At 59.6% G+C, this 15,866-nt stretch overlaps 1 protein-coding gene across 4 annotated transcripts in view; it reads right to left on the bottom strand.

The window, feature by feature from the left end:
- WT1 (WT1 transcription factor) overlaps positions 1-10,749 on the bottom strand; it is a gene marked incomplete at both ends in the record, with an annotated part of 36,140 nt that extends 25,391 nt beyond the window's left edge. For all 4 annotated transcript variants that reach the window (XM_080345469.1, XM_080345466.1, XM_080345467.1 and 1 more), the window contains 3 exons: positions 5,568-5,670; positions 5,886-6,008; positions 10,359-10,749. In XM_080345469.1, the coding sequence (XP_080201595.1) occupies positions 5,568-5,670; positions 5,886-6,008; positions 10,359-10,749 (617 nt within the window). The remainder of the gene's footprint in view (positions 1-5,567; positions 5,671-5,885; positions 6,009-10,358) is intronic.
- Between the last annotated feature and the right edge of the window lie 5,117 nt (positions 10,750-15,866).

Here is a 15,866-nt window from a genome sequence, read left to right as displayed (position 1 = left end):
AGCGCGGCCGCGGGGAACGGCGGTGCTGGGAGCGCAGGAGCGGCCCCGGGCGCTGCCGCCGAGGAGCCCCCGCGGAGTCTCCGCCCGGCCGTGTCCCCCCGCCCTCCGGCTCCTCGATGCCGAAGGGGTGACCCCCCCGCCCCGGGGCGGGCTGCGGGGCTCCCCCTCTCCCGGCCCTCCCCAAAACACGGCTCCCCATTAGCCCCGGCGAACGGCGAGGGGGAACGAGGCGGGAGCCCCCGTGCCTTTCAGTTGAGCGCTGTGATTGATGCAGAGGAACAGCCGCTCACAATAAACTCAAGTCTCCCTGTTGATTAATTACACCTAAATTCGCTGGACTTATGTGGTGAATTTATATCATTCTGTTATTAGAAGAGGATTTTTTTTCCTTATTTTTTTTCTTCGTGGCAGGTAGGAGCGACCTAAAAAAGTCAGATTCCAGTGGGAAGCTTTTGCATATAAAAACAAATTAAGTTACTTCAATCTCGAAGTATGCGTAATATCATTTGTCAGTATCACTGGACACTATTATTCATTAGTATGTCTGAAGTGCTATTATGCTACTACAATGTCCTGCATATCAGCTCAGGAATTGTTAAACTCTCCTGCAGTTTCCCCATTTGCAATAGCAGTCCGTGCTGGTCTGTGCCAACTACGTTTTGCAATTCCACGAATTCTTCCTGTAATGCTGCTGTAATTAATTCCTCCAGGACCCTGATTTTTATTAGAAGTACCCGCCCGATGCATTTACAGCAGGAGATTTCCCTTTAACTTTCTTTCCCTTGACAGTTCATTTATAAGAGCCTCCCCCACAATATCCACTTTTTCCCTTCCTTTGCTTTTTCATAAAGCAATACACTTATTCATCTTGTCACTAGCTCGCAGCCACTGTCTTGCATGCCGCCTTTGGGTGACAGTGTCCCCAAGGAACGGCTCGGAAACCAGCGCCCTGTCTGGCGTGGGGTGCAGCCGCAGCTCACCGGGTAACGCTCCTCCTGCCCTCCCCATTTCACGTCCCCGCTTCGCTCCTGGCTTCGCAGCTCCGACAACAGCTCAATGGCGCAGCCAGAGCTGCTTTGAGCCTTTGAAGGGCGCCCGGAGCGGCTTTCAGGCGGGCTGGGCGTCGGGTAAAGCGCTGGGAGAAAAAGGGGTGAGAGGAACTCCGCTCTCACCGCTAAATCCCGCTCTGCCGCAGTCGGTGCCTCTGGCTCGGGGCGGCCCCAGGAGAGACCCGCAGCCCCCGCACCACTCTTGCCCTCCCGCTGCAGTTGCGGTGGGAATGAGTGCCGGGGGGAGGAGGCGCCCGGGCTCGGCACCTCTCGCCAGCCGGGGTCGGCACCCCACGCAACTCGGCTGGGCACCCCACGCCAGACCTGGCCGCCCCCCAGCACGGGAGTCCAGCGGGGCCGCGTCGCAGCTGCGCGATTTGGGGAGAAGTTTGAGTTGAGCCCCTGAGGGCGGATTCCCGCCGGATACGCTGCGGTTTCTCGAGTGGGCAAGACCCGGCAGTGGGGCACCCCACGTCCATCACACGGGTTGTACAGGGGGTCTGTGTGATCCCTGCTGCGGGCAATGGCCAAGGGGAGAAAGTTCTTTTTCCGTGGAGATGCTGAGCCCATGATCCTGCGAGGTTTACATCTCGAAAAAATAAACGGGATTGCCCAAATTTCGGCTAAATCGTCCTCAAGCGGCCTCGGGGCGGGAGGCAGGTGGGCACCGCAAGAATGGTCGCGCCGGCCGTCGTTTGCCCGGGGGCCATCGACACAAGATTAAACATCTCGTATCTGACATGTCGTAGAGAATAGGACATCCCTAAGTCCATTTGCGCCTCGCCATGGTTTGTTATTGACAGTACCGTAAGGTGATCTCATGGAATTAACAGCTCCTCTCAAAATCTCGGCTTCGGATGAGGTTTGGATGATGAGAAGGAAAGCGAGGTTCCCGGGGGATACGCCTGCACCGATTCCAATCTGAATCCTTGGCCCTCCAAACGGCCACAAAGACGACACTAAAAATAACTTATTTTCATTACAGAGATGCTTTTAAAGAGAAACGAGAGGAAGGAGGGGGAACATTTCTACAGCGGGGATTAATGTAAGTTGGAGTGGAATAAAAGGAAGTCAACGCTGAGCAAAAAGGGAACTTAAAAGGAAACCAGTAGTAGATCATATAGAGTTTGTTTTGGCCTGCACTGCAGTATTACCGAGTTCCTGACCTCTGCACAGAAAGAGCTATAATCTGAACCGAAACTCCTCCACTTTTAAAGTCTTTGTAAGTGTGACTCACAGTAAATTTTCAACATCGAGCATGTTTACTACATTAAACAGCGCGAGGTAGAAAAGTTCACATCACCGTTTTAACAGGCCCACAAACGCTAGTCATCGAACGCACCCTCGCAGCCCGTGCGGGGTTGTCATCCACGTCCAGCCCTCAGCATCAGGCGCGGTCTTCCCTGGCAGAGGACCGGGCTGCGCCATGAACAGAGCACGCAGTTGCCGAGGCGAGAGATTTCAGAGATGCTTTTGCTTATTGTATAAGAGCTGCGATATTTTAACCATCTGTTTCAAATTGTCGCTCTCCCGACTGCTTTGCCTTGGTACGGGAGAGAGGGGAACGCTGTTCAGCCTTGGCCCGCCCGAGTACCAGGCTGCACCAGCCGGGCCGGGAGCTCCCCCGGCCACAGGATCCCGCCGCTCACGCCCACTCGCGACCCGCGGGCGGAGAGCGAGAAGGCCGATAGCGGCTTGCATGGCACTGAGGAGATGACGGGGAGGAGAGCATCAGGTGGAGGTGATTCACTCCTGCATCTCCTCGCAGCTGCTTTCCCGCTCTGCCTCTGCTCAGGGGAGAATTACCCCCTGGGTCTCGTTTCGGCTCTGCAGAGATCAGAGCCGGGGGGTGACGGAGGGATGGGTGGCAGAGGGAACGCAAACGACGCTCGGGCGCTACTCGAACGTCTCGGGGAGGTGCGAAGGAGAGGCGGTGCGAGGCAAGCACCGGCCGTCGCATCACGCTGGGAAAAGAGGCAACATTTCCTGCTCCCGAGCTCGGTTCGTCCCGCCACGTTGCCCCTGAAGTCGAACGGGAGCGCCTGCTGTCCCCAGTGAGTGCGAGGAGCGACAGAGGCGACCAACCCCGTCACGCCGGGGATGAGCACTGTGCCCTCCGCGATCGCTGCGCGCCCTGCGCTACAGTCCTGAGGCGCGCAGCGGGCACGGCGGGGGACATTGCCGCCGCCCCATCTCTGCAAGCCCCAGTGCTCAGGGACGGCAACCGAGCCACCAGGTGTCAAAGCAGAGCTGGCAGACTTGACCTCAACTACGAAAAGCAAAATAAATCTTCACAAAGGAGGTACGGAATAAATATGGTCTTAATAACAATGATAAAGATCCCGCCTAGTCAATATGAACAAGACAGCGCGGTCAGTTTTCTGGCCGTTGCAAATGTGGCTAATGAATCACGCTCGTTTCTGCACCGTAACTGGTCACCCACTTTCTTGACAGCACTTTCTAGGAAGAACACTTGTGTAGTAGGAAAATCACTTCTTCCAGATGCTTTTGAACACGTACAGGAGGGGACAAGGGGAGGCCGTACCAAGCTCACCCACCTGTTCAGGCTTAGAGGCTGGACCAGGCTCTGTACAACTGGAACTGCCCTTGACACGGAACAAGTTCTGCCCTGGCTTGTACCCCCACACATCAGTAGTGGCTCGCGTGAGGTTTAAGGGCTTAAATCCTTATCGTAAAGCAGTAAACCTCCCAGGGAGCTGAGTAGGATCAAGGCTACAGTTAGGAGGAAATCAGCCCCATAGCGTCGGGGTCCATGTTAGGGCGATGCCAGGCTGTGCTCCTCCTCTCCCCGATGCTACCCCGGTAGAGGCACATGGAGGAGAGAGCTCTCGGCACAAGCACCGGTTTCCTATGAGGATCACATCTCCCAGAACTGGGATCGGTCCCCAAAACGTACCAACCGGTAGAAACGCCACAGGAGGGAGCGCCCGTTGTGATGCCTCCGCCGGGTGCCCCTGCATTGGGGCGGGGATCGGGGCGGTGAAGGTGAACCCCGGGACCGGCCAAGACCGGGGAGAGCGGCGGCTGCCCGCGGCGGGTCGGAGCTGCCCTTCTCAAGCCTTCCTACACACCATATTTATAGATTTCCCTGCGAGGCGAAGCAATCTCTGTCACTTCAGCACAGGAGTTCGCCCCGCCAATTCTTCTGCAAGCTAATCTCTCTGGATAGGCTTCTTTCCTTCCTTCATTACCTCATTCCCTCCTTCCCTTGACGTCAACTCACGTTCATTAGCGAAGTGACTTCTGGAAGTGACAGAATTTTGTTGTCCCAAGTCCAGTGTTGATTAATCAGAGATGATATAACCGGCCTACAAGAGGAGCCGCTTGCGGCTTCCTTCTCGGAGGCACATTGTTTTGTGTGCGAGAGTTACTTAGCAACTCCAAGATACGGGACTGGCTCCAAGTTCACAAAAAGTTGAAGAATAAATTTTGGGGAAATTCTTTGCTCACTAAACACGTTGTAAAACTGCGAGAGATACGCCCAGCCCCCATGCCAGACCAAAGAATGCGGGAAGCCCCGCTTGCAACGGACCCGTCTGTTGGCAAAGAGAGTTCGGGCTTGCAGCAAAGCTCCAGACGCACCTTTCTCCCAGCAAGGATATCCGATAGGTTTATTGCCCCATTTTCAATAAATAACCTCCCCGTAGGTCAGTCCCCGCCTCTCTTGTGAGCCATCGGAAGGGCTCTTGGTCTGCAAAAGGAAGCCCCTGGACGGAGCTGAGATTTAATCGCCTGGACCACGCTCTGCCCATCGCTGCTGCTCACCAGCCAGCACTCCCACATCTTCCCGGCCTTGGTGGGGAGCGTCAGCGGGGATTCCCAGCACCGGGAGCGGGGAGAGGGCGCAGGGGCAGGGCCTTGCGGGTCGGACCCTGCGGCCGGAGCGGGCTTTGCACCCTGGGCCGAGGAGGAGGGGACGGGTGTAGGGCGTGGGTGGCCCTGCGAGGGGATGCCCTGGAGCAGGGTTGGGGCCGGGGGCTCTGCCGAGCTGCCCCGGGCACTTTCCCGAAGCGCGGATGAAGGCAAATCCCAAAACCTTCGCACCAGCGGGCTCCGTCCGGGACAGGTGTGTCCCAAGGAGGCTCGGCAGCCCGGGACTCGTGTCCCAGGAGTGGCCGGCACCTGCCGCCGGCGAGCGGCTCCCCCGGGCTGGCGACACAGAGCCCGTGCCCCATGGAGGGGCTCGGCTACTCCTCGCAAACCCCGGCCCGGGAGGGCTTTGCGACACGGCGGGGTCCAGGGCAGAGCGGGAGGCATTTACTTGGTTTTGTCGGTTTGTTTTGGTTTTGTTCGAGTTTTTGTTTGGTTGTTGTTGTTGGGTTTTAACGTGTGAATCCTTCTTTTTTTTTTTTTTTTTTTCTTGAGAAAGGAAAAAAGTAAATCTGTTTCCTTGCATAAAATAGAAAGATGTTTGACAGGCATGCGGGGGAGAGACCGCGCCCGAGCAAGAACTCGCGCAGAAGGAGGGGAGGCAAAGCTCCCAGCGGGCGGAGGTACCTGTTGTAGGGGGTCCGGAGGAGCAGGGCCTGGCTGCCCGTGCAGCTGTCGGTGGGGGTGTGACAGCCGTACACCGGGGGAGGCACCGAGTACTGCTGGTCCCCTGCAGAGAAATCAGCAAAGAGTTAAACCCTGCGGCCACCGGTCCTTCCCCCCGCCCTGCGCTGCAGAGGGGGCTGTAGGGCCTCGTCCTCCAGCGTGTGGGTAGCTCTGGCTCTGTGCCAGGACAGCAGAGGGGCAGCTCCGGAGTCACTCCGAATTGCCAGCGCACTTTGAGATGGGCCCCCGCTCTCCGCACCCCGCGGAGGCTGAAATTACCTAGTGAGGGCTGCTGGCTGATGGGGTCCTCGTGTTTGAAGGAGTGGTTTGTAAACTGAGCGGCGTGGTGAGACGGCGTGTGGCCGTAGCTGGGGGTCCCGTCAAACGCCACGGTGCTGTAACCTGCCGAAGAGAATACAGCGGGGTTAGGAGGAGCCTTAAGCCCGTTCGGACACCAGCTTCCCGCGAAGCTTCTCCGAGGAGCCGTCGAGGGAGAGGAGCCCACGACCGGCCGAGAGCCACAGGCTCCCCCCCCCACGCACCCACGGCACGGCCACGGCCTGCCGGAATATTTCACGTGTATTGCACCGTGTTGTTCTTTCCCCGGCGCTGCTGCCCACGGTGGGTATAAAGACACAGCGAGGCCGAGTCCCTTGGTTCAGTCTCCCACCGCACCCCGCTCCCCAGCATTCGCATTTGGCAAGGCTGGGGGTGCAGGGCGGTGCGGGGAGGACCCCCTGAGACCCCCCGCCCCAGGGAGAGGTGAGGCGGGCAGCCCGCTCCGAAGGGCCGAAAGTCGGAAGTCTCGTTCGTGTTTAAAGAGAACAGATCGGCTCCGGTAATAAAAAGGATGTTTTCATTAATTGTTGCTCATATTGAAGAGGAAGATTCCCATCTGCTCCGTGTACTCCTCTGCCGTTTCCAATTTAGAAGTTACCCTTTAATCTTTTTTTTTTTTTCTATTATTATTATTTTTGTTTTGTTTTTAAGAGCGGCTTTTTGAAGAGTCTGCAATAAAGAGGCGGAATGTTACATACAAAAATAAAACTCCTCCTTTCAGCGAAAATTGCTCTCCAAAATAATAAACAGCCTATTTTGTTTCCTACACCGAGCAGATTCAGATGGAAAGAGACCACCTCTGCTGACCCTGGGCCGACACGAAATCGTAAATCAGGTGCTTGGACACCAACTTTCATTAATGACTTGGAGCTGGCTAAACAACTTCGGCTAAAAAAGTAATTACTAAGTAATATTATCTCAGAGGCTTCTCGGCTCATCAGCATTACCCCGAGAACCAAACTCCTCCGAGAGTCCCTCTTAAAAAAAAAAAAAAAAAAAGAAACACCAAAACAAAAAGTCCGACGCGGGCTGGGAAAAAAACAAACCCAAAGAGACGAAGAGCACTCCCTCCCTCACACCCTGCTCTCTTAACTCGCTTATTCCAGCCCGGGCATCCTCCGCAGCCCCGTCTGGATGTGGCATGTGGCCGGAGGGTGATTTTGTTGGGCGAGAGGAAGCACTCGGGGCTGTTTTCAGGCTCCTCTCTCAGTTCCCCTCGGTGCCGAGTGCTCGGCGCGGTGCAGGTCTCTCTTCCACCACCGCCGATCGATAATCACAGGGGGATCCAGAAAGAATAAAATGAAGAGGCAACAAAGAAATCCAGTTGTTGCTTCTTTTCTTTTTTCTCTGCAGAGAGCCTGCATTCAGCGACATTATATGAATGAACTAACCTGAGGGGCTGCGCGGGAGAAATGGAGGGAACAACGGGGAAGAAACTAACAAAAAAATCCAGAAGACTTTGAAACCTTCACCTGCGCGATTATTTTAAGCCGGCCATGAGACTGCGGGGCTGTGACAGGAGTGGAACTGAGTTGTCCCCGGCCAAATCTCTCTCGCATCCCCCTCGACACAGGAGCAGAGCTCCTTTCACGGCGATGCAAGCAGCGCTGACAGGCCGGTACCTTACGGGCTCCCATCTCACAGCTGTTTCTCACTCCTTATCTCCTCCCTTAGCCCTCAGGGTAGAGGCTCAACCTTCAACTCCCTTTTCCCCATTTCCCTCTGCCTCTTTTTTAACTTTCAGAAAACACTGACACTTTCTACGTTACTTTTGGCCCGGCGCAGACTTTTGGTGACCTTCAGAACTCAACTCGGAGCATAACGAGGTTTTGGCCGCATTTTCCGGTGTTGCCTGACCCAAAGCTTCAGGAATGTGATAAGAAAGTTGAGTTCTGAACCGAGCTGCCGATAGTGAGGTCTCTTTAATTAGGGCGTTATCAGAACCAGGCCTGATTAAAATGTGCTGAAAATAATTGAAAGTTGTACATCTGGAGTAGGGGGCCCGCTGGAGGCATCCAGCTGTTGGAGGAGCCCAGCTGGATGAAAGAGAGAGAGGCGAAGGAGAAAAAGAAAATTGGGCAGAGGTTTCAAAGCCTTAGCTCCCTAACCCACACCCCATCCCAGACTTAGCAGTAATGTCATCGCAGAGCCAAGGTAGAGTCTTTCCCACGGTCGAAGGAACCGGCTGAAAAAAAAAAAATAGGAGTTCAACCTTGAGGAGAGTCAAAGCAAGAACATTTTATCCATCCACGGGGAAAAAAAAAATCAAAGACCCTTCGCCGAATTTCTCCTTGCCAAAGGAGCTCGCTGCGTGTCTCCGAAAACAGTAGTGGCTGAGCCCCAGTGCCGCCCGTGCGGGGAGGCAGCCCCGGGGGCGCAGGGACCGCACCCGCGGCGAAGCCGCTCGGCCTGGAGGAGCCCGGCAGGGAACCAGGACATGGCCCCTGCTCCCCGGGACGGTGCCTTCCTCCAGGCTCTTGCAGGGCTTCCGTGTCCCCGGCCGAGGCTGTGCAGAGGTAAGGCGGCCTGGCCCCGGCTCTGGGGCACGCACAGGTGTGTGTCTGCAGGGCTTGTGCTGCCGCAGGCCCAGCACCGCCCGCAGACCCAGCTAAGCCCAACACGGGCTCCGTGGTTTGGTGCGTTAAAGGCTCCGTTTCTCTTCGGAGTGGTTAAACTCAGGCGACAGGATGCCGCACGGTCGCACCTATTTTGTCCCTCGCCCACCCGCTCACCCATCCAGGGCCGGGCTTATTTCCGTCTGCCTCCTCTCCACCTTCTCGTCTCTATTTCGGCCCAACGATTACAAATCCCCTCCGATGTCTAAAATCCTTTCACATGTCTTAAAAAAATATCCCCGGCAGAACTCCCTGGCCCGTTGTGCTGGGGCGATGGCAGGGCGCTCCCCGCCGGGTTCTGCCGATCGGAGCCTGGGTCCTCGCTCTCAGCCCCGCGGCCGAGCCTCCACCCGACCTCCAGGGATGCTGCCGCTCTCTTCGCAGCCTGTCTCGGCGACACGGCCCTGGCACCCCGCTTCGCGATTTCCGACGTTAGAGCCGGCGCTGGGCGGACAGCGGGTGCAGGGGCCGGGGGACGAAGGCAGCGGTGGCACCGGGACAGCGACCCGACACTGCCAGGCAGAGAGGCCCGTGCGCGGCCGCGCTGCTGAACAACCGCTTCCCCTCCGCCGCCATCACTTCTCAGTGCAAACGCCTTGCCGGCCCTGGGCCACTGCTCCGCGGCAAGCACAGAACGCGACCGTCCGGCCTCGGCCTCCGCTCTGTGTCTTCGTCCCTGCCTCCGTTCGTCAGCTGCCAGAAAACCGGGGACACCCCGAATCGCCGGGTCCTTCGGGGGCGGTCGCCCCCAGCCCCTCTCTGTGGGTACGTGGTTGCCCCGAAGCGCACAGCAAGCCCGAGCTGCGGGCGCGGGGGACCCCGCGCCAAAATCGGCGAGACCCTGGCGAATTCCCCCCGCTCCGGCCGGGCCCCGCACCCGCCACCGCTCCCCCGTCCTCCGAGTCGCGGGGTCGCGACGGCTTGAGGCCCCCGGCCAGACCCCCGGAGCCAGGAGTGCGGGGCAGGCGCTCAACAACACGGGCCCAGTTGAAGGAGGGGGGGGAAAGACCCGAAAGGTCTCAGGCGAGCTCTCCGCACGCTCGCCCCCTCTCCTTTCTTCCTGCACCACCAGATGTTTATACCGCAGCCACTGGAAGAAAAAAGATTAGATGATGATCCCAGTGCCACAAGCAGGGGATGACCCATCGCCCGGCCGTGCAGCCCAAGGGGAATTTCCCAGGGCGGTGCAAACACCGGGGACCGCAGCGAGCCGGAGCGCAGCCTGGCCCGGCCACGGAGATGCCACAAAGAAACTACGAGGTGCCCCTGTTTGCGTGCCCCGGCCTAGGGGCATTCAGCCCTCCCGAAGTTAAGTCGACAAAGGGCTTGAAAACACTAACGTGCAGACAGCGGTTTTCGGCCTCAGGAGACGCATTAGAGGCAGCAACCTCCCCGCCTCCCCAAGATTTGTAGGGGGAATTGTATCGGGGCACCGGCCCCATTCGTTCCAGGACTTGTACCGTGCCCGGCCTGAACAAACCTTTGCTAGGCGAGAGGCTGCTCCAACCCGGGGATGGGGGCTCCAGCCCGCCTGGCAGAGCCGCCCGCCGCAGCCCACTGCCCCACAGGAAGGGTGGGGGCAAGCAACTCGTGGCTCCCAAAACTCCCTAGAGCGACGCGGCTGCCGTACATGGAGGAAAGGATGCACGGGAGGGCTGGCTCGCTTAACCCTGCCCGGCTGCTGCGGAGAGAAAGGCTGGGCTTGGTGTTTACATCAAGCGCGGCCCGGCAAGGCTATGCGGACGCCTCCGGGGGCCGCCCCCCCCTAGCCCGGGGCGCCCGGCAGCGCTGCCCTTACCCTGGTTGCGGATGGCTTGCTGGCTCTCCAAGCAGTTGGGCAGGTAGGGCGCGTTGGGGAACATCCGAGCCTGGCCGGAGGGCGGCTGGCTGGGCGGCGGGGCGCCGAAGGGCCCGTAGCGGCAGGCCCCGGCCGTGCCCGTGAACTGGCCGGAGAAGTGGACGGTGAAGGCGCTCAGGTATTGCTCCTCGTGCGGGTCCGACCCGTTCCAGCTCGGCTCCTGCTTGATGAAGGAGTGTGGCCCCAGAGAGCCGTAGGAGGCCCCCGGGGGGAAGTCCAGGACGGGAGCCCACTGCGCCGCGCTGCTCACCGGCATCGTGCAGTTGCTGTTGCCCGGCAGGGAGGGCACGGAGGGCAGCAGCGCGTTGAGGTCTCGAACATCGGAGCCCATCTGCTCGCAGACCTTCTGCCTGCCGCCGGGCAGCCAGTCTCCCCCCGGGCCGCACTTATTCCAGGACACCTGGCCCCTGCCCGCCAAGCCGGAGGCCGGCTCCGGCTGCAGGCACCAGGCTGGCGAGCTCAGCCCTTTGGGGGAAGTTTGCTCCGCAACGCAGCTCCCCGGGTCCAGCCCTGCGGGAGCCGGCAACAGCGACAGGGAAAGGTTGTTCTCCAGGATCGCCTCCGGGTGCAACCCGCTCGCAGCGTAGGGCAGAGCGGGCTGTGCGTGTGTCTGTGTGTCCGCCTGTGCGTGTGCGTCTGTATTGTGCGTGTGTCCGTCGGTCCGTGCTCGGGGGGCACAGGCGACTCGCACGCCTCACCTCGGATGCCTGCTCACCCTCAACTTTGCAAAGCTCAAATAGAGGCGCTTGCAGGGGAGGAGGAGTCAGCCACGCCGATCCTCCATTCACACAACCTCCGCCGAGGGGCTGCCCACAGCCCTCTCTGCTGAACCCAGCCGGACCAGACACGCGGGGGAAGGGGAGGGGGGGACGAGGAGAGCCGGGGATGGAAGGGGAGAGGTTACTGTAGGAGAATATATCTCCCCTACACATCACTCCCACCCTTCTTCTGGTGCAAGCGCCACTAAATCTCACCCTAACGTCCCTTCGCTTTGAGAGAGACTTGCGAGACTGTTAGAGGGATCCAAGAGGCCAGTAAGTACGTGCTGGATGACTTCCCACGCCAGTTCCGTGCACATCCGTGTGGACTCCCGAGGGCGGCAGGGTCGCAGGCCCTGGGGACCGCGGGCAGAAGCCTCCGCCCTTGTAGGAGCCAGGGGAAGTGACCCAGCCCGGGGTGGGCGGACTCCGTCCCTGTAAGGGGAAAGTGTCTTTCCAGGTGCGTCTCCCGCTCTGGCAGGAACCCGGGTCCCCCTGAGCTCCTGCGGGGTCCGGGCTGCCTGCCCGCCCCCCCGCCCCCGCCCTGCTGGCGCTCCCGCGCCGCTGGCGCTCCCTCTGCGGCGGCGCCTCAGGGGCCGTCGGGCCGCGGTTCGTCGCGCAGAGCCGGCCGTGCCGGTACCGAGGGCTCCCCGGCGAGGGGGCGGGAGGGAAGGGCACCCTTTGCGAGGGGTCCTGGGCCGGCGTGGGCCCGGTCCCAGCCCCGTCCCTCCGACCTGAGTGCGAAAGGGAAGGAAGTGACTGGGAGGGCGGGGGAGGATCGCAGCGCTGTAAGTAACCTGCTTTTGGGAGATTCACCTGGCACTGCTTCTTGAAGCCCCGCATTCTTTCTTCCCTCCCCAGCCTCCTGGACAGCAGCTCCTCAGCATGCATCCCGGGAGCGGCGGCGGGACAGCCTCCGGTGGCATCTTATACGATATCCCCGGACGGTCCTCCAGGCGACACGGCGGGTTTCGGTTCGGCCCGGGCAGCGAGGGATGCCATGACTTCGGCGGTGCGGGACCGGCAGGGAGCCCCGGGGAGGGCGGCAGAGCCCGGCGAGAGGTGGCGGTACCTGCCACAGCCAGGAGTCTGCTGGGACTCGGGGCAGAGGCAAGCCCGCAGCCTCCCCCTCGGGAGACGCTCTCACCAAATGCGACAAGAGGGATCCTGCTGTCATCCTTCCAAACTACTAATTAATAATCACCTGGGCGGGGGGATAGGGGAGGGTTGCTCCTACAGGCACGCGTGGGACAGCTCCTGGGAGCTGCGCCCCGATGCAGTGTCCTCGCAAAGGCAGAGTACGCGGGAAAAGCACCGCAATCCGCGGGCCCTTGCGCATCTTCCTCGGCCGCTATTTAAACCCGCGGAACGGAAAGCGGCCCCAGCAGCGCGCAGCCTCCTGGCCGCCTTCCCCTCCCTCTGCAGCTGCGGGAACCAGGGAAACGCCACCAACGTTTATCTGCCGCTGGGAAGACCGAACCCGTTGTCTTCCCGGTGACAATACACACTTCGATATTTCCTTGCCTCCGCGGCATTGAAAGTTACCGCAAGCATCGCCAATCTTGAAACCCTGTTTTAAAATTCGCAGGGTGAATGGTACAACAAAATAAACTAAAATAGCTCGTTATTAGAGTAGCCAAATATAATTTCATTTTCTCTTTAAGCTCTTTAACCAAAACAGTCCGTGTTTTTTGATTAGTGAAATAACTTAAATTTTCACAAACTGTCCTCGGAGAACCCCGTTTTAAAATCTCTCTTTCGATGCGTAAATTTATTTGTTACAGAAACCTACGTGTAACGTAAGGGCGAAAGATTTGTTCCGCATTAAAGATCGTCTAAGTTTACAGGATCTGCCGTTTCTTCTGAGCACACACAAAACTAAACCACTCCCGGGCGGCATTTGCGAACGCAGCCCATATTTGTGCTGACACCGCCGGCCCCGTCGCTTGGCCTCGCTCCCCCTCCCTAAGCATCGGGGCTTCCCGCACCCTGCACTCACCCTCCGGCCCGGTATCCGCACCGGTACCGACACCTGAGGTCGGTCCCATTCATCTCCGGCTATAAAATTGACGACGTACATATCGTAATAGAAGCCTTTGGCCAGCCTAAGCGGAGTATTTAATTTCCCGTGGCAACTAGACCTCTCCTGGTACAAACCTAAAAAAGCCTTTCCCGCAGCGGACTGTTCGAAATAGTGTGGGTTTTTTTCTTTTCTTGAAACCACCTAGCTTGACAAATCTTGAAAGGGAAAGATGCTTTCTCGATCGCTTAGGTCTGCGTTATTTCACCTGCAAGGAAGAACTGCCGAAGTCCTTCCCAATCTTCGCCTCTCTCGCCCTTCCCAGCGGTGAAACAAGAGCCTTTGGCCAGCGGCGCATCCTCCCTCCCCGCGGCTGCCGGCAGCGAGGTCGGGGAAAGCAGCGCTCGGCCGGGGAAAGCAAGTGGTCGGCCGGGGGCTCCGGGGCCGCCCGTTCAGCCCTGCGCAGCGCTGGCAGCGACACCTGCGCCCTCCAGGGCCGCCTCAGCCCTGGCGGGCCTCGGGCATGTCCAGGGAGAAAAAGCCAGCGGTGCAGCCCGAGGAAAAGGAGGGAAGACCCGACCCTTCTTCCGCTGGACGGGCTGGCGACTTTTGGGAAGCGGCCAGCATCACTTTCCGCAGCCGTTCTCTTCTACATAGTACCAGGGAGAGACGCAAACCTCCCGCCCCGTTGCAAAGCGAGGGCACTTTTCTAGCCCAGGCCGGGAGCGCTGGCAGCAGGTCCCCTCGGGAGCGCCCCGGCATGCCGAAAGCAGCTGCTCTGCCCGTGCAGGGGACATCCATCCCCGGAGATCCCAAGCCCGATTCCAGTCGCACTTCAGAGTGAATCACCCCATGTCCCGCAAAGCGGGCGCCCGCGTCCGGGCCTCGGCGCCCAGCTAAGAGCAATGGCAAGAGAGGTGGCAGTTCAGGGACCGCATCGCTTTTGCTGGTGTCCACACCCAGGCAGTCCGGAACTTTTTGCCCTCTCCCCTCCAAATTCGGTCCGATCCAAATCTCTGCCAGGCAGCAATCAGCCTTTATTGTTTTGCCCGCTATTCCATAGCTATTGGTAATTCCTGATAATGCTCAATCTTCGATTGTGCTCGAAGGTATGCTCTACAAGATCGCACAACACATATTTCCTGGACGGGATTATTCTACCAAGCGTCTCACTCGATCCCCGGCAAAACGGGCTCGGGAACCTGCTCCAACCTGAGCTGAAGCACCTCCCCAGCCGGCGTTCCCCCGTTCTGCTTTCTCTCCTGCCGTGCTAACTAATTAACAGTCGAGTAGTTCTTACTACACTTTACAAAACTCCATAAATGACCCCCTCGCGTCTCGGAGGTGGGGGAGACCGACTTTAACGGAGATAAATCCCCAGCCTTTCCAATCCCGCTCGAGCCGGTCACAGCACTCAGGGGGATCTGTCTCCTTTCACTCAGAGAGCTGATCAAAGTTTGATTATTTAAATGCCAAGAGCAGCAGAAACAAAACGGCGGAGCATCTCCAGGAACGCAAGGCGCAGAGGGGCAGCAGCTCATCACGACGGGCCCAATTCTGCATTACTCGCTGCCTCCCCGCCGAGCACTGCGGGCACCACGGGAGTCAGTAGCCTCCGGCAAGGCCGGTCCCAGCTTTCCCTGCCTGGGCTGACGGGGGCACTGGCACGCTTCCGAGCTGGGAAGAGGGCATTTTGTTTATCCTTTGAGGGGGAAAAAAGCCTTTTTTGATGGTACAAAATGGGAAAGGTGCGTGGCCCCTCTGCTGAGCGGAGCAGGGCACAGGCCATCCCGGGCGCTAAGGTTTCTCCGCGGGCTGGCAGTGGCGAGGTTTGGGAACAGCCACGCCGGGGCTGCGCGGCGGACGTCGGCGCCCGGGGACCTGTACACCTCCCTCGGGTCTGTACGGCTCCTTCCCCCGCCCCACCGGCCCCAGCACTCGGGGAAGCGCGGCCCGGGGCTCCGCCAGCTGAGCGGTGCCAGCTCCGAGCGCGTCCCACGGCCGCGCCCCCGGCGGGCGGTGCGCTCCCCTGCAGGCCCCGCTGGCCCGGCGGCGGAGAGCAGAGCGGAGCGGCAGCGGCGGCGGGGCGAGCTCACGGCGGCCTCCCCAGCGCCTCGACCGCCGTGCGGAGCGCCGAGGGCCGGGCCCGGCTGGTGGGGCTCAGGCCATTATTTTACCGTAAATCTTTGAAACGCTGGAACTAATTACGGCTAGGATATGTCTCAATTTGTTCCGCATTAGTGCCGCGCCGGGACGCAGGCACCGAGCACGGGAAATTGATGAGCCAGGCCCAGCCCAGCCCCGCGGCGGCCCGTCGGGACCGCGGCCCGGGCCACGGCCGGGCCCTGACCCCGCGTTCAACCCGGCGAGCGGCCCGGGGGGCGGCGGCGCTCTGGCTCCCCGGTTCCCCGCCTCCCGCACCTGCGGGCCCCGCCGCTCCCGCCCCCGGGCCGCTCAGCCCGGCTCCGCACACACACACACACTGCGCAGTGCCCGCTGCAGGGCCGGAGCCGTGCGAGGTGGGGCTAAAGTACGAGGTACTGCGAGGGCTTTGCTAAATTTATTGGCATGCTGCTAAGGCGAAGCTCGGTATAAATCACGGAGCTGTATAGGGCCATAAAGCATCCCTATGTGTCCTGCCCTCGCCGGGGTTCTGGGGAAAAGCGCTCA

The sequence above is a fragment of the Nesoenas mayeri genome (genome assembly GCF_963082525.1).
Source record: "Nesoenas mayeri genome assembly, chromosome: 5".
Taxonomy (NCBI): Eukaryota; Metazoa; Chordata; class Aves; order Columbiformes; family Columbidae; genus Nesoenas; species Nesoenas mayeri.
The sequence above is the reverse complement of the archived record's forward strand: the minus strand, read 5'-3'. Positions and strand labels throughout refer to the sequence as shown.